The following is a 16,633-nucleotide window of genomic DNA, read 5'->3' as shown; positions in this document are numbered from 1 at the left end:
TCTACATCAATAACCCACTTCTTGTAATGGCCAAAATTAAACTGATTGAATCTTTGCGTAGCATAAAACGTACGACCATGCGGTACAATGGTCCGAAAATCAAGACTACTACGTATTGGCTCTATAGCTCCTAAGTCGACTTTTCAAGCCCCATTTTTCTAAGGGGAGTTCTAAATTAGTATTATCTTTCAAATGCCGTTGGAATTTAACCTTTTCATTTTTTTGGCCTGCAAAAGGGACAAACTGTATTTTCATTAATGAACACCAGTTTTGAAAATCAACTACACACAAGAACTTCCCATTATATTTTGCGGTTTAATAGTCCATTTTTTAATTAAATTATTATTAGATCTATTTAACAAAATTAGGAGTAAGTGTGTTAAATGTTTGTGAAAGAAGAAATAAAATGAACTATGAACTGGCGACTCAACCTTGATAGAGTCGAGCTTTTCGGAACATGTGGTCGACGTCTGTATCATGTGTTTGGTCAATGATTGGCGGCCGAGATGGTTAGCGTTTTCGAGACGTCGGAACACTAATGTTTGGAAAGACAACAAATCAGGTATGTGGCTGTGAATATTAATTTCTTGCTGGTATGTTGGGATATTTTTAAGTGTTTAGGGATGATGTATTTGTTTAAATAGACTAGTTCTGATGTTTTTCTTCACGTAACAACATGATAATAGATAATACAGACCGTATCTTGATTTGTGCACAATTAATGCCTGCTCAGTCCCATACAATTCTTATTGTGTGGGTTGGTTATTCACTCATTACACTGTTGTAACAACTGAACCATGTTACTTTTGCCCTTTTTTATTCTTAATAATAAGTAAGATACTCTGGCGTTGAGATACTCTACTAAAACTATACCAAAAATCACAGTCATAGCTGCATGTGCACTCAGAGTTTAGACCGAATGCTTCAGTCTCTAATCGCATATCGACGGTACCGCATAGACTATCCTCTGACTAGATCTAGTCTAGGCAAATTCATGCAAAAAAATATATTCAAAAAATTGACTTGAAAACACATCACACAATTAGTCTGAACCGAGTCAGGAGCAAATTTGAAGAAATTATATTTTTAAATGTTGTAAAACCAAAGATATAAGAAGAAAACTGACCAAGTATCTGTACTAAAAATCGTACATGTAAAATTGGTCGTCGACATTCGACAGCTGAATATGACGCGCACGGTTGCATTACGTGCGTTCTCGAATCCAAAATCGTACCTCACACACACAATCTCGCCATACCGCGAATGGTCCGTCTTGGGGAGCTAGCCGGCTGAGAGTTTGCAGCGATACCAACGCAGCTTCGGAGCTCCGTAGCGCGCCATTTTAGCGGGACTCGGAAAGGTTTGCGATGGGAAGGCAGCGGCCTAGCTTTTTGCCCAAACAACGCTAGATCGGCTGCTGGCAAAATGAAAATAACTACGATCGAGAACATCGTCGGTTTCTTAACTTTTCAGTGAGATAATTCTGAATTCTAATTGAGACTATATAATAAATTAAATCGACAAAGAAACCTTGGTAGAACTCTTATAACTATACAAAAGCTTGTTTATTTCTTCATTTGACATTTTGTTTTCGACCATTTTTTCGTGTGCGAGTCAATGTAAACTATGTATTACCAAACTTTCAACACGCAAGGAACGGGGAACACTCGCGGACCTCGTAACAAATTCGTTGCAAATTTTTTTTTCAAACTCCCGGATGTGTTCCACCTTGTCGTTGAGAGGACAGATACCATGCTGATCCACGTGGTGGCCTAAGAAAGTCAATGAAGATACACCAAACTGACACTTGGAAGTGTTGATGACAATGCCATACTCACGAAGTCGATCAAAAAGTAGGCGGAGGTGTGTCACATGTTCGTCATCCGTAGCACTGGCAACGAGCAGGTCGTCGAGGTACACAAAGACAAAAGGGAGACCACGAACAACTTCATCCATCAGCCGTTGAAAAGACCGAGCAGCGTTTCGAAGTCCGAAGGGCATGCAAACCCACTCGAAAAGTCCGAATGGAGTGGTTATTGCAGTCTTTGGGATATCACATGGCTCGACCGGGATCTGGTGATAAGCACGAATTAAATCAATCTTAGAAAAAAATCGTCTTACCACTGAGGCAGGATGAGAAATCTTGTAGGTGGGGTATCGGGTAACAATCAGGAGTTGTCCGAGAGTTGAGGGCGCGGTAATCCCCACAAGGTCGCCAGTCACCTGGGGTCTTCTTTGGGACCATATGGAGTGGAGAAACTAAATGAATATTCTTACCGTTAATAATAATCTTCAGCGTTGATATCTCGAGTGTAGAAAGAAACTGGAAGGCGAATCATGAAGAGGAAGAATAGTGCGATATAGCGAAGTGATGAATCAGCACGTGAAGCGCGACTAGCTAGCTAGCGAAACGCGAATATGATGAAGGCACACAACCTTACAGTTCACACTTCCCAAAATTAAATAGAAGACAAATCTAATTTGCGATTCAGTCCTCAAATAAAATGATGATGATGAAACTCGCTATTAACATGAAAACTAATGAGAAAACGCTTGTTGAATAATCCGAAAACGTCCTATTGATGAAACTGAAGACAGGAGAAGTGAGTAAAATCCGTGTGTGGAGACTTTTCCAAGTGCGCTAAAAGTGTGATGATTTGCTTATTAAACAATAAGGTGCGGTCCGATTGGAGTAACTAAAATAACACTCTTGTTGCTGGGTGGTTCCATGGATGAAATTAACTCAGAGAATGTGTAGAATGTGCAGCTGTAAATTGTTATTGTTATTGAAGCTGGCTGAACGGAAAGTACTAACAAAAGGAATGTTTAAAATGCTGGCTATCTACAATGTTGATAAACATTTGTGACCTTTGTAAAACGAGTATGGTAAAACCGGTCACTCAAAAGGTTTCTACTTTTTTGAGGCACTTCATGATCATCTTGAAGCGCAATTATTTTAGGGCTCCAATATTACATCATATCATAGACACTGATAACACGTAGGGCCAAGCATCTCAGATTTAACATGGTAAAGTTTTGAGTCTGACATCAAATGTACGTTAGCAGACTACCCTGTAGGATCTTGTGACCTGCTTTAGTAGGACTTTAACTGTGAAAGATCTTAATTTTTCTTTTCCTTCTTTTGCAGAAGCATGGCTGATTCCATTCACCGTCTTGAAGGGCTTTCTAATCAGGTTGGCGGGTTGATTGTCAAGAAGAAGAAATCAGACTCTGATCAGGACTTCAAAGCCCCACCTACCAGATCCTCAGTCCTGGGCCTAGATGTTCTTGCTGCAGAGAAGCGCAAACTGAAGGAGGTGTCAGAAAAAGAGGTAGAGGAGGAGAAGAGTAAGAAGTCAAAAGTCACATCTTACAAGGATGAGTGGGAGAGAAAGGATTCAGATTCCGATGATAGTGACAGCAGTGATTCAGATGAGGAAGATAGAACATCACAGAAGAAGAAGTCTTCTCAGGAAAGGTAGGGTTTAATGACTTACTCATGGAAGAGGACCTAGAGAAATGTTAAGGTATTGATAATAAATGTTATTTCATCAGCACCAACAGTTTACATGTACGGCAGCCATTAATTCATTGGAAGAAATAGTAAATTGCATATTGTTTTGCATTGTGTAAGACAATTTTTCTCAGTTACTTTTCTCAGTCACCCACTTTCACTGCAGAATCAAACTCAGGAATCTGTCTCACATATGAGATAAATCTCCTACTAATCGGATGAAAGGATATTGGCAATTCCTTGAGCAGTGCAACTAGTAAAAGAAGGGGCATTTTAGGTGCATAAGAGTTAAATGACACATCTTCCCGTCCAAACTATTCAGGAAAAATAATATCTTAGAATGCCAACTTGTAACCAATTACAATTATACAGATCTTCATTGATAATACCATATAAAATCATTAGTTTGTTATGCTTAACTGCACAATAATTATATAGCAGAGTTTATTTTATATTAAATAAACACCCTTTTGAGAAATAGTAGATCACGACATGGCACAAGTAATCTGATTGTAATTGCTTTCTTCCAGGCACTATCGAGCTGCTCATACAGAGACGCCAACTCACACTGGAGGTGTGAGCTCAGAGGCTAAGGAGAGACAGCTACGAAGGGAGAAGGATGGTAGGAAAGGAGGTGTCTACGCTTCATCTAATGATGATAATAGGAAAGGAAGGGGAAGAGGTTAGTCAGATCATATCTAATGAATTTCGTGAAAGTGGGAGAATGTCTACCTTATTTAAAGCATGTGTCACAGAATGTCAGTGTCGTGAACATAAGAATGCATGTTCCATTATGTGGATATTTGACATCAATAAGAAAAGAAAAAGCAGGTGTTGATGAACTTCAAAGAAAGTGGCAATGAAGATGTCCTCAGGTTATTGCAGGTTCCAACTTCAGGGGATGATATACATTAGATTGTGTATTTTCATTCCCCCCCCCAAAAAAAACAAAAAAAACAAAACAACAACAACAAAACAAACAGATTTACTGTGTGGAAATTTTGTATGATATTCCAGATAAATAAGATGGTTCTAAAACTCTGTGATCTTTATGCTCTACATGACATTTCAGGCCTTGAAAATGAAAAAAGCTTTTGTTTCTCATGTAAACCATCCCCTCAATGGTATAAACCTAAATTGAAAGAAATTGAAAATTAAATTCAATATTAGTATTAATTTGAAAATCACTTTCAATTCAACTCTGTTTATCGTAGAATGGTATGAAAGAGAGAAGTACAGGGATAGAGACAGAGATAGAGATAGAGGAGGCAGACATCGAGACAGAGACAGGGACAGGGATAGACGAGACAGACATCGTGATCGACGTGATGACCGCAGAGGTCATGATTCTGAGCGAGGGAGTCGCAGCCAGAGGAGCGACAGAAGCGACAGAAGTGATAGAAGTGTTAGAAGCAACTGGGAGCGTACACCACGGGCTGATGACGAACCCTTTACTCCAAGAATTTCAAGAGGTTAGTTTCAAGTTTTATGTTTGTAGAGAGAATGGAGGTGATTACGGCTGTACCATACTTAACAAATTGTGGAGGTGAATTATTTTTTCTGAAATAAAATATATGCAAGAATATTATAAGAGGTTTGAAAGTTATACTTCATTAAACTGTATTACTTTACAAATCATGCATACCGTACTCTCTCAGTCGTGCATAGTAGGAATTTATATAACGGTACATGTATTTGATATATAAAATGAAATACGAAGATTTTCATTATGCTGATTAAATGTATCTATCATATATTACATAATTTTATTCATTCTTTCACTCCAATTTTAATTTTCATTGTGTCTTTGTACATAGCTGTTCTTCAAATTTCTAATGAATTTGTAAAGTATGATATGAGGATCGTATATATTGCTATATATTCATTGTACAGATAAACAAATTTGATGCCATGATTTTTTTTGTTCAGGTATCGACACACCATCCCGTGCAAGCTGGGAGGAGGAGGATGATGTTCCAAAGAAGGCACCCTCTCAATGGGACCAGCCGACGCCCAATACATTAAGGAGACAGAATGATTTCAGTGAGAGGAGTGATAGGAGCGAGAGAAGAGATAGGAGTGATCGTAGTGATCGGAGTGAGCGTAGTGATAGGAAGGACACTTCTACCAGGAAGGATGGAGACAGGTATGGAGAGAATGATGAGAAAATAACTGCATTTTATTCTGTTTAATTTGTTTGGTATTTACTATATAAAAAAGCTTTGCATTCATGCTATCTATTTCTAAGTTACTTGTTCGCCTTATAAATGTTTTCTGTTTATTTTGCATTTTTTTCTGTTTTACTGTGGAATGCTGGCACAATGGCTATAACACATTTTAAACTACTAAACAAATTTTTAGACGGTGTAATTAAAAGCATGATATTTTCTTCAAATTAACTTACTTAAAAAAAAACATAAAATGATGACGACTGTACATGCGAATTTGTACAATGCTTGTTGCCAGTTTGAGAGTTAGAAACCTATCTCATCCTTAGTTCGTTTAATATTACCGGTACAAAAGATTTGATTTTGTATTAAATTTTCTTTTGCATTTTAATACAGAAAACTATGTCAAATGTCTTAATCAGAAAATGTGCACTGTATGTATATGAGGATATATATGTGACTAAATTCCATGATATGAGATTTGTTATTCCTCACTTGGATTTTAAGCTTATGCTTAAGCTTATGCTATCTAACCTTTACCTAATTGATGTCATCCTATGCTGTAGGTCACGTAATAGAAGAAAGGAAGATGACACGCCTGTAATGACCCCAGCTCACAAGTATAACTCATGGGCTAACAATCGCAAGAAGAGTGGTGCTACGCCACAGGTCAAAGGTCAGTTTGAGATATCACTTGGTAATGCAAGAGGTTGTTATGTTTGTGGTAGCCTCAAGTACTTGGCTTAGGATATCACTGGATTTAAATCTCTAACAAAAATGAACTTTAAGCTTTAAGTGTGTAAAAACCACGCTTATGTATGGAATTAAGTTCTACCACCTCAGTGAGAAAACAAAACGGATTTCAGTCTGAAGTTTGCTAGACTATTTTCTCTCACTTTATCAGGAAAGCATAGTATTCATCGCCGAGCTCTATGCTGAGTGTAGTTATGTTCAGAAGGTAAGAAAATTCAGTCAACATGAAAAACAGGCATTGGTTTTTTTCTCATAGATAGAGTAGTGTCACTACGAATGATTATCTAAAGGGAGAATGGAATATTGAAATGCCTTTATTGCTTTTGTTTGATCAGGAGGAGACACAGTGACAAGGGTCAGGTCGGAAGAAGATCAGGAATTATGGGAAGAAGAGCAGAAGGTGAGTCACACAATTGTTTGATGTTTTTTTTCTTTTCATTTTCAGAAAAGAGAGATAAATCCTTTTCAAATGATAACAACTTGAAGTAGCATAATCTGACAGCGCTTAATAATTAAATGACATGAAATAAAGAACATATCAACTCTGTCCATGCTTAAGCTTCATAAACATAAGCAGGAACAAGAACAAAAAAATGTTCATTATGTATTTGAATATATGTACATGCTGCTAATCCATTTCATTTGTGTCATGTGTTCTTTCTCTCTTCCTCAGAGGCTAGACCGTCAGTGGTACGGATCTGATGAGGGTTACGATGAATCCAACAACCCATTTGCTGCCGTACCTGCCGAGTACGCAGCAAAGAAGGAGCGTGATCTCGCTACCCAGAAGGCAAAGAGAATGTCAGCTCAACAGAGACAGATCAACAAGGTATCTACATCAGAATGAAATATACAGTGCGTCCCAGAAAAAACGCAACTGAGAAGTATTGATGTTTTATCATAACTTAATCACAACCATAATTAATGAATGATACATATTTGGAAAGCTTAGAGTCTCCTCCTTCGGTTGATGCTACTCACGTGATGCATATTTCTCGCATGAGTGATTAAAAGCATTTGAAGGAAGGAAACCAAAAAGTAATTTGGCAGGCGGTATCTGAATTTCAAAGAAAAATTCATATTTCTAGAAAGTTCATTTTCTGCTCTTTCATATGATACCTCAATCAAGAAAAATGAGCCAGGAATAACAAAGTTCTGTTTGTTTAAAGTAGTCCTTACATTTTCATAATTTTAACAAACGAATTTGTTTTCACTGGGTGCCTGCCGTAGCAAAAAGCAGATTTGACAAAAGACTTAACTCTGTTTCGTTGACAATCGGCCATGCATGAAGACTCTCATCTACGGCTGATTGTCAACGAAACGGAGTTAAGTCTTTTGTTAATTTTGTTTATTGATACGGCAGGCAGCCAGTGAAAACGAATTTGTTTAATAAAATTATGGAAATGCAAGCACTACTTTAAACAAACAGAACTTTGTCATTCCTCGCTCATTTTTCCTGATTGAGGTGTCATATGAAAGGGCAGAACTCAACTTTCTAAAAATGTGAATTTTTCTTCGAAATTCAGATACCGCCCGCCAAATGTCTTTTTGGTTTCCTTCCTTCAAAGTGCTTTTAATCACTCATGCGTGAAATATGCATTATCTGAGTAGCATCACATGGAAGAGGAGACTCTAAGCTTTCCAAATATGTATCATTCATTAATTATAGTTGTGATTAAGTTATGATAGAACATTGATAATTCTCGGTTTCGTTTTTTCTGGGACGCACTGTATATATGTCAGCTGAGATATGTTATTGACTTGTATATATTGCATTTCTTCCTAAAAAATCAAACATCAGATCACAACTACTTTCTTAGTGTAGCATTACTCCAAAGTATTTTCATAAAAAAGGCAACAAACCTTATGATACACAATGAACTAAAAAATTCAACAATCATGATTACTGAATTACTTTCATTTTCTGCTCTTTATAGAGGGGCAGTCTCTCATCTGTCTTTAACATTGTAGGTATAAGCGTAAACCAGTGGACAATTAGGAGAAATCCTTTTTCTGCCCACCTGGATGTATTGAAAACTTATATTCATACTCTTTGACATATTGCAAGTTTACAATGGTCCTGGGCAACATTTCATTTAGGGTTGTAAACCTCTGCCCTGTTGAAGTGTAGATTGAGTCAAATGTGTTACAGTAGCCTATTCTAAATATACCACCTGTCTAAAATAAACAATTTATCTATATGTGTCGTGTACAACTTGTCCCCCTTCTTTTTCCTTTTCCCCCTTCCTTTTCCTTTTCTTTCCCCTCCCTCTATTTATATCCTCTTCTCTCCTTTCCCTACTCCACCATGTCCACCTTTTGTTCCTATCTTACTCTCTCTCTCTCTCCCCTCCCTCCCTGTCTCTCCCCCCCTCTCGCTCTCTCTCCCCCCTCTCTCTCTCTCTTCTTACTATTTTGCTCTTCAATCTAGTCTCCTTCCGACCTTTTTCTCTCTTCTCAATCTTCTCATGACTTTCGTGTGAATTTATGTACATTATGTGACATATACACCTAAAGTGTTTATCAATTATTATGTAACTACATTGTATTTTGTTTATGTGCTGCCAGTGGAGGCTAATTTTCTATGTTTTGAATATGGATCAATAAAAGAATATATCTATCGTGGTCACCTATTTATTATTCTCCCTCATGAGAGGATTGTGTACATGTAGAAGAACCTGGCTAGAAAAGCCACCTATCTTTAGAGTTCACTCTTTCCATTTCTGTGGGAGGCTTTTACAGACTTTTTTTTGACTGTTTCTGGATTTTTATGTCAGATAGATTCAGGCTTTAATTCCATTTTTGTTCTCCCTTTGACCACAGGACAATGACAAGTGGGAGACCAATCGGTTGCTGACCAGTGGAGTTGTCCAGCAGATAGAGTATGAGGAGGTGGTTGATGAGGAAACGGTCAACAGGGTTCATCTCTTAGTGCACAACATTGTACCTCCTTTCCTGGATGGAAGGATAGTCTTCACCAAGCAGCCTGAACCTGTTATACCTGTCAAGGTCAGTGTGAACACACCTGTCAAGGGGAATGGGTCTAGTATGCTGAAATATGTGTGCAAATTCCCACTGCAGGGGCCCGTTTCATAAAACTTTTTATCTATATCAAGTGCTAAATTTCTATGACAGATATGCTCTCAGCCAATCACATGCCATGATTTCAGTAGCTTATAACAGTGGCTTGTAACTTGTTATTGATATCAATTTTTAAGAAACTGGGCCCTGTATATGTTTTGTTTAAAGATCAGTTAAATAGTTTGAAAGGGTACACAAGAACACCGTGAAAAATTGATCGTTTTATAATACAGTACATTAGCAGGGCTCAGAAAGTTGGTGCTCCAGGCTTTATGTCGTCAAAGTTAGAGATAGGGTTGCAATTCCCTAAGTTAAGGGTTAGGGTTTGGGTTAGGTATAGTGTTTTGTCCAGGGTTGATATTATTAAGAATTCTGTTAGTGTGCACAAATTGAAACAGAGTATATGTTGTACAAACACAGAAATGCAGGGTAGGTTTGCAGAGTTCTGTCTTTGTAGAGGCAGTTGTGGTTTAAATCCGAGTAAAATTAAAAGAAGCAAAGCTTCATTTCTTTGTTGGTTCCTTGTACTTGTAGGATAACACGTCAGACATGGCTCAGATAGCTCGGAAAGGCAGCAATGTTGTGAAGAAACACAGAGAACAGAGGGAGAGAAAGAAAGCTCAACACAAACACTGGGAGTTGGCTGGTACTAAACTAGGAGATATCATGGGAGTCAAGAAGGAAGATGAAAAGGTATGTATCTCCCACTCTCTTCCAGTATCACATTCTACCCCCCCCCCCCTCTCTCTCTCTCTTTTTCTTCTCTCCCTCTCTCTCTCTCTCTCTCTCTCTCTTTCTCTCTCTCTCTTCTCTCTCTCCCTCTCTCATTCTCTCTATTTCTCTCAATTATTTACATTCCTACATGTAAGTAAAAGCTATTTTCTCTATCTATTTCGTTCTCCTCTCTACTCTCTCCATCCTTGTATTTCTTTGTTTATCTTACTCCATTTATTTGTGGGAAGTCTATCTGATTGGCAATTCTCTCTTTTTCAGTTTTGTACATGCACCTTCCTGTTGCTACCACATTCAATTTCACATAGATGTATTCAATATATCCTGCTACTTATTATACTTTTATTATTATGTTTTGGGGTTGTCCGTCCGTATGTCCCGTTCTTGTGATCGCGTTATCTCAAGAACCAATTAACGGATTCTGCCAAACTTAGGTCATGTATGTATCTTGCAGAGCTAATGAACTGATTAGATTTGGGGGTCACGCGGTCAAAGGTCACAGGGCTCATCATTTGTGCAAAAATAGCTTGTGATCGCCTTATCTCAAGAACTGATTGATGGATTCCTGCTAAACTTAGGTCATGCATGTATCTTGCAGAGCCAATGAACTGAGTAGATTGTGGGGTAATGAGGTCAAAGGTCACAGAAGCTCATTATTTATGCAAAAATAGCTTGTGAACACAATATTCTGAGAACCTTTCAATGGATTACAATCGAACTTGATTTTGAAAAATTGCTTTGTAAAATCGCTCTATGGCAAAGGCATATTAATATATTTCAAGTTTCACTCATGTTTTCTTGTGGTTCTTATGCTTTTGTTCTGCGACACTTTCATCATGCAAGGTCAAGGCCCATTCAAGATTAATACAGATTAGAATAAATATTAAATGGATATGTGAAGAAAATATATTTGTGACATTGTTCAAGTTTAAGAATTGTATGATTTCATTTGAAATCATTTAAACAGGTGTACAGACGGAAGTATATATTCATGTTTTGAATTTTTAGATAATATCCTACGAAATACAAATGATAATATGAGGTATTCTCAAATCCTACAAAGTCTCTTCTGTGAAGAACTTGCTTTTTTACAAAAAAGACTTTGAAGTAAATCCAAGCTCTTCTTCATGATACACAAATTGTTCATATTGTCACCAATCATGAAACCCCTACCCCATCAAAACTATATCAGAGGCATTTTAATGGTTAAAGGTGAAAGAATGAGCATAAGGGTAGTTGAATATGAGGTTAATCTTAATTTCCAAATGCTTGTATGAGTTTTGGCAACAAGTCTTTCTTACATTTTTTTTTGGTTTTTTGAAACTGGCAATAAATCTACAGAAGTAATGTATGATCAAATATTTACGACACTGGCATGGAATCTCATGAGAATTTACGAATACATGAGAGTACTACTACAAACTGACTACCAAAATTCCTTTGAATTAGATGATATTATTATTCCTCTATACTTAGGGGCAAATTTGCTATTAATATCAACATTCAAAAGTGATTTAGGAGTATGAAGATTTGATTTCAGTTACAAGTAATTATTGAAGTTATGAGGCACATGTACGGTACATTATGAAATTGATATCATTTCAATATTATCCTTTAAAGTTTTGATCAAAGTTCTACTATGGAAAATGTTTTTGACATCTTTGTTTATGATAATAGTGATACTAGCTTCTTGTATACATGAATGTTTGTATCCATCATGCTGTGACAATTATGGCACTTCAACGTTATTACTCCTTTTGTAGTTGAGCTACCAAAATAACTAAAAAATAACTAGCGCTTAAGCATATAATTCCCATATACACCAGGGTGAAGAGTGGCAGATGTACATGTAGATCATACTAGTGTCGGACTTGGATTCAAATCCAGTACCGGTACCTTGTGATCTGCATTCAGTTGACTTTACATCCAAGAACACAACATCTCTACCGTTATGATACATAAGCTATGATACTACTCCCCTAAACATGTGAACATTGGCTTGTTAGATTTTATTTTGTTTTCAAATGATATTTTATTTGGTACTCAAAACAGTTTAACATGATATAATGTAATACAGAGTTGTGACATGATTAATGAAAACAATATTATAAAAGCATTCTATTACATCTGTTAAAACAGGAAATCAATATTTTAAGGAAAGAGAAAGGGACATTTCATGAATGAAAACAAGTAACCTGAACGTTCGTTTGAATTTATAGTGCTTAATTGGTGTATTCGCGAGTGGACCCCACTTCTTGACATGTACATTTACTTTTCTATGTCGTTTTGCTATGTAAAGCTCTTTGTTGTATGATCTTGATAAATTTTTTTTAAAGGTAATACAAAGTTTTGGTATGGGGTCATGAATTTGGTTCAAATGAACATATTGGAAGCATATGTGATCCTAAAATATTCAGTGATCGTTGTCGCGGTTGAAATCGAGTCTAAAGTTATGAAATTGTCAATAATAAGCTCTTCATGTTGTATAGCTCCCTCTCAAGGTCAAGATATTAATTAAGCTATCAAACAATGTTTCTTGACTAAAATCGACCGATTAGCTATTCCCGTTTGGAAATTATATATCACAACTACATATTCTGTGATTTTCATGGTCGCAGCTACAGTTGTACGACCGTAGGCGCTATTTGAAATTCATCAACATTTACCGGGAGCACCGGTAAATGTTTATATTCAATTTTTCTCAAAAGCAGAATTGTTTTAGGGGCTAAGTTTTGTTGTGCCCTTAATACATCCACAGGGGCAACCAAATATATCAAAATTGTAAAGAATCACTATCCACCCAATTTTCGAAATTTCCCAAAACTTTGTATTACCTTTAAATAAAGACATACTTTGATATGCACTAGTACATTTGCTTTAATATATATACATTTCTTAGCTATAACTAAAATGTGATTTATAAGCATTTTAATTTTGTTTGTAAACTTTTCTAATACCCCTGTTATCACCGTCTTGTCATTAAGTAAAGAGAAATCAATGATATCAAGAAACAACTTTACATCATTCCAAAATATTTGTGTGACTTTACAGGTCCACATAATGTGTTTGACTGTTTCATATTCAGGGCATCCAAACTAGCATAAAGGAGACAAAACCATTTCATTTTATATAGCTTATAGTTCAGTGCCAAAATATCATTTAATACCTTGTATTGAAATTCTCTTGTTTTTGTATATATTGAAGTTTGAACTATTAATTGGCGTGCTTTGTATATGTCTTGTTCGGACATACCAAATCTATTTTGCAATCGAACAGTACTTGCTGGTCTTTCATATTTTTTAATTTATTAGTATCTTCTAAAAATGTCTGCTCTTAAGAACTGGTATCAGTCAAAAACATTCAGGAATGATAATTATCTCTTTTGCTTCTTCTTTAAGTTCTTCATTTAACATTTTTATATTAAAATTTTTACTGTTTTTGACAGCATTATAGGTACATTGAATTCTAAAAAAATCATTGAGATCAATATCAAATTCGTTCTTCAATGACTGGAAGGTTTTACAAGGTTTTTTTATCAATTTTGATATTACAATTATTCCATACAATCTGTGTTCTAAAGGGTTGGTCTGTTAGCATTGTAATCAAAAGCCATTTCTCTAAGAGTAATCTATAAAATGCAGGCATATTCACAGAGATATTTTCAACTTCATAATTGCAGTTAAACAGAAAGAGTCCACTATATTTCTTTACATAGTAATTAAGGACATGGTACCAAACCTGCAGGTTTGTTAGATTTAACGATGAAAAACAAACCCTTATATTTCAATTTCAAGATTCTTTAATACTACTACTACTACTGATAATAAAACAGTGCTTAGACTACCATACATATGTGAACATTGGTTTTCTAGGCGATGGAAAACAAACCCTTATATTATCTTTCAACATTCTAATAAGAAAAAAGATGATATAATAATTTTCAAAAACTGTTAATGTTTGTTTATGTGTTGAAATCTACAAATGCAATAGCTTCACTTAATCATTTATAGCAAAGAAGGAAGACACATTTGATATAAATTTACCAAAAGATTTAGAGTTCATAATTCCTCTAGATGTCTCGAAAGTTATAATGGCATGATAAGTCTGTGGGACGCGTGTTCCACGGTTTAAATGATAGCCAACAAAAATGAAGAAGTTGAGACGCCATGGTGAAGTGCAATGAAGCTTATTTCGTTTATAAATAAAAACGGAAACCCCTGCATTGTACAGAAGATAAAACGAAAGCATCATAAGTACAATAATCACATAATTAAATCATGCAAGTCATCATAATTGATTGTGATTGAATTTCTGTAGACAAAATGCAGTTCAGTTCAGTTCAGTTCATAAACATTGAAATGCAATTAAGAAACCAAGAAATAAATACATAGTATTCAATATTATCTGTAAATACATGTATAGATATCAAACAGTCATGACTCCAATCAATATTATTGAATACATAACATAAATATTCCTACGCAACTCACCCTAGACTTAATGTCACACGGGTAAGAAAAATCATACGTCATCGTCGATTGTAGCTTTGTAGCGTGGTTTGTATAAAGAAACCTCAAGTTACGCCTCAGCGGCTGTATAAATGGTGCAACACAAACAGGCTAAATTGACGGCAAAGCTTAAGTGTGTCGGAATGAGTAAATGGAGACAACCAGCTTCGCTTAAAGCAAGTGAATGAATGACCGTGGTATAAAATGCCCATCAGGGCCTTGCCTGACATAGCGCGCATTCGTAAGGACTACTTTTCGAGCATGAATGCACATCCTTCTGAACTAAGTATAACAATCAAGTTTAGGATAGAACAATAAAACATACATGAGAAAATATCATAATTTCATTACGGTCCATTTAACTTTACCTACAAACAATTTATAGATAAATAATCAAGGGACTACTTTGTCCTTAACGTAAGTACACAGACCCACGTGACCATTAAAGTAATAAGGCTTCGGGTCTGACACGTATGTTTTAAATTAGACACACCCAATATGCTATACGGTGTTCTTAAAGAAAAAACCAAGTTTTGAAATGGTAAAAACGAGTTTGGTCACTACAAGTCTAATGATTGGTATTTCCTCAGATAATGTTTTATGTTTTGAAAATCATACGTTTGATTCTTGAATATGATTTAATTTCTCTGTTACGCATTCTTGAGCATCATCACTGTAAACCTTTCTTGATAATGAAGGATCTTGTGACTCATCATTACTATTGTTATTGCATTTCTGCCTCAATTTATAGAGGAAAATTACATTCAATGTGAACATTATGACCACAGCAGTTCCCAAAATAGAATATAAAACCAATGCTTTCGAATTATCTTTGGTCATTTTGATGGCATTCTTGGATGTCATGTTTGATGATAGGGGACAGTTTGATGAGTTAAAAGTCTGACTATTGTTGACCAGATCTGGGGGTCTGCGACTGTAAGTAGAAATTGTTGATGTTTTTGTTGATGTAGTTGGACATGGGTCACTGCTACTGGTATCATCTAGATATAATGCAGTATCCTTACATTCACATCTTTCTGTGTATTCAGCCAAAGTGGAAGAACAACAAAATACTGGCTGTGATTTTCTGATGAGAATGGTCTGTTTCAATATAGTGTCAGTTTTAGTAGGATCAGTTAGTGGAGGCATCCATACACCATCCTGATAGCATTCATCTTTCCTGATAGACTCCCAACATTAGCTGTACAGTCTATTGAGACCCAGTCTCCACCCTTATCATTACTCACACCACATGATGCCTTACCAGGAGGATAATCAACCTCAAGCCAAATCCTGTGTGTTTGTTCAACTAGTAACTCCCCATCCTTGTATACAGACGAAATGTATGTCCCTTGATCAATGCGCAGTAGATTACTTATTGAACACTCCAGATAGCAATTGACATTGTTCTTTATATTCTGAACGCTAAATCTTTGTACCTGATCTTGTGTCAAAGACAGTGATGACCCATCTGTAGAGCGATAAAATGGGGTTCTGTACGAATGCTGTAATGTGACTTCTGTGCTGTCACATGGGTATGGGAAATGTAAGGTTGCTTCTTGCCCTTGCATTAAGGATACTGCTTTAACTTGGTATCCATTTACAAGAAGTATTGTGATCAAAAGGATGAGTTTTGCCATAGTGCATCTAAATACAAAATTTAACATGGTTACTTGTGATTAAATACAGATTCCTTAATTTACAAAACAAAAGTTAAAAATGAACATATAGAATGGGGAAAAAGCGATTGATAGAACTTCATTCGTAGTGTATTGTTTGAAGCAATATTGAAGTCAATATGACCAAGTACAAGATGACAACCTTCATGTGGTCCAACTGGTTTCAAGAAATGTCATCAAAGCAATGTTTGCAGTGCC

At 36.1% G+C, this 16,633-nt stretch overlaps 1 protein-coding gene across 1 annotated transcript in view; it reads left to right on the top strand.

Annotated features, from left to right (window-relative positions):
- The first annotated feature begins 469 nt into the window (after positions 1-469).
- Positions 470-16,633, top strand: part of LOC581380 (pre-mRNA-splicing factor ATP-dependent RNA helicase PRP16) — a 31,011-nt gene continuing 14,847 nt past the window's right edge. Inside the window, exons 1-10 of the mRNA XM_030975422.1 lie at positions 470-562; positions 3,149-3,478; positions 4,045-4,196; positions 4,729-4,986; positions 5,444-5,660; positions 6,249-6,358; positions 6,771-6,835; positions 7,109-7,264; positions 9,259-9,444; positions 10,051-10,209. Of these exons, the coding sequence (XP_030831282.1) occupies positions 3,153-3,478; positions 4,045-4,196; positions 4,729-4,986; positions 5,444-5,660; positions 6,249-6,358; positions 6,771-6,835; positions 7,109-7,264; positions 9,259-9,444; positions 10,051-10,209 (1,629 nt within the window). The 5' untranslated portion in view covers positions 470-562; positions 3,149-3,152. The remainder of the gene's footprint in view (positions 563-3,148; positions 3,479-4,044; positions 4,197-4,728; positions 4,987-5,443; positions 5,661-6,248; positions 6,359-6,770; positions 6,836-7,108; positions 7,265-9,258; positions 9,445-10,050; positions 10,210-16,633) is intronic.

This window comes from Strongylocentrotus purpuratus, unplaced genomic scaffold (assembly GCF_000002235.5).
Source record: "Strongylocentrotus purpuratus isolate Spur 01 unplaced genomic scaffold, Spur_5.0 spur5_scaffold_8, whole genome shotgun sequence".
NCBI lineage: Eukaryota > Metazoa > Echinodermata > Echinoidea > Camarodonta > Strongylocentrotidae > Strongylocentrotus > Strongylocentrotus purpuratus.
Note: the sequence above shows the minus strand (reverse complement) of the source record. Positions and strands in the feature narration are given on the sequence as shown.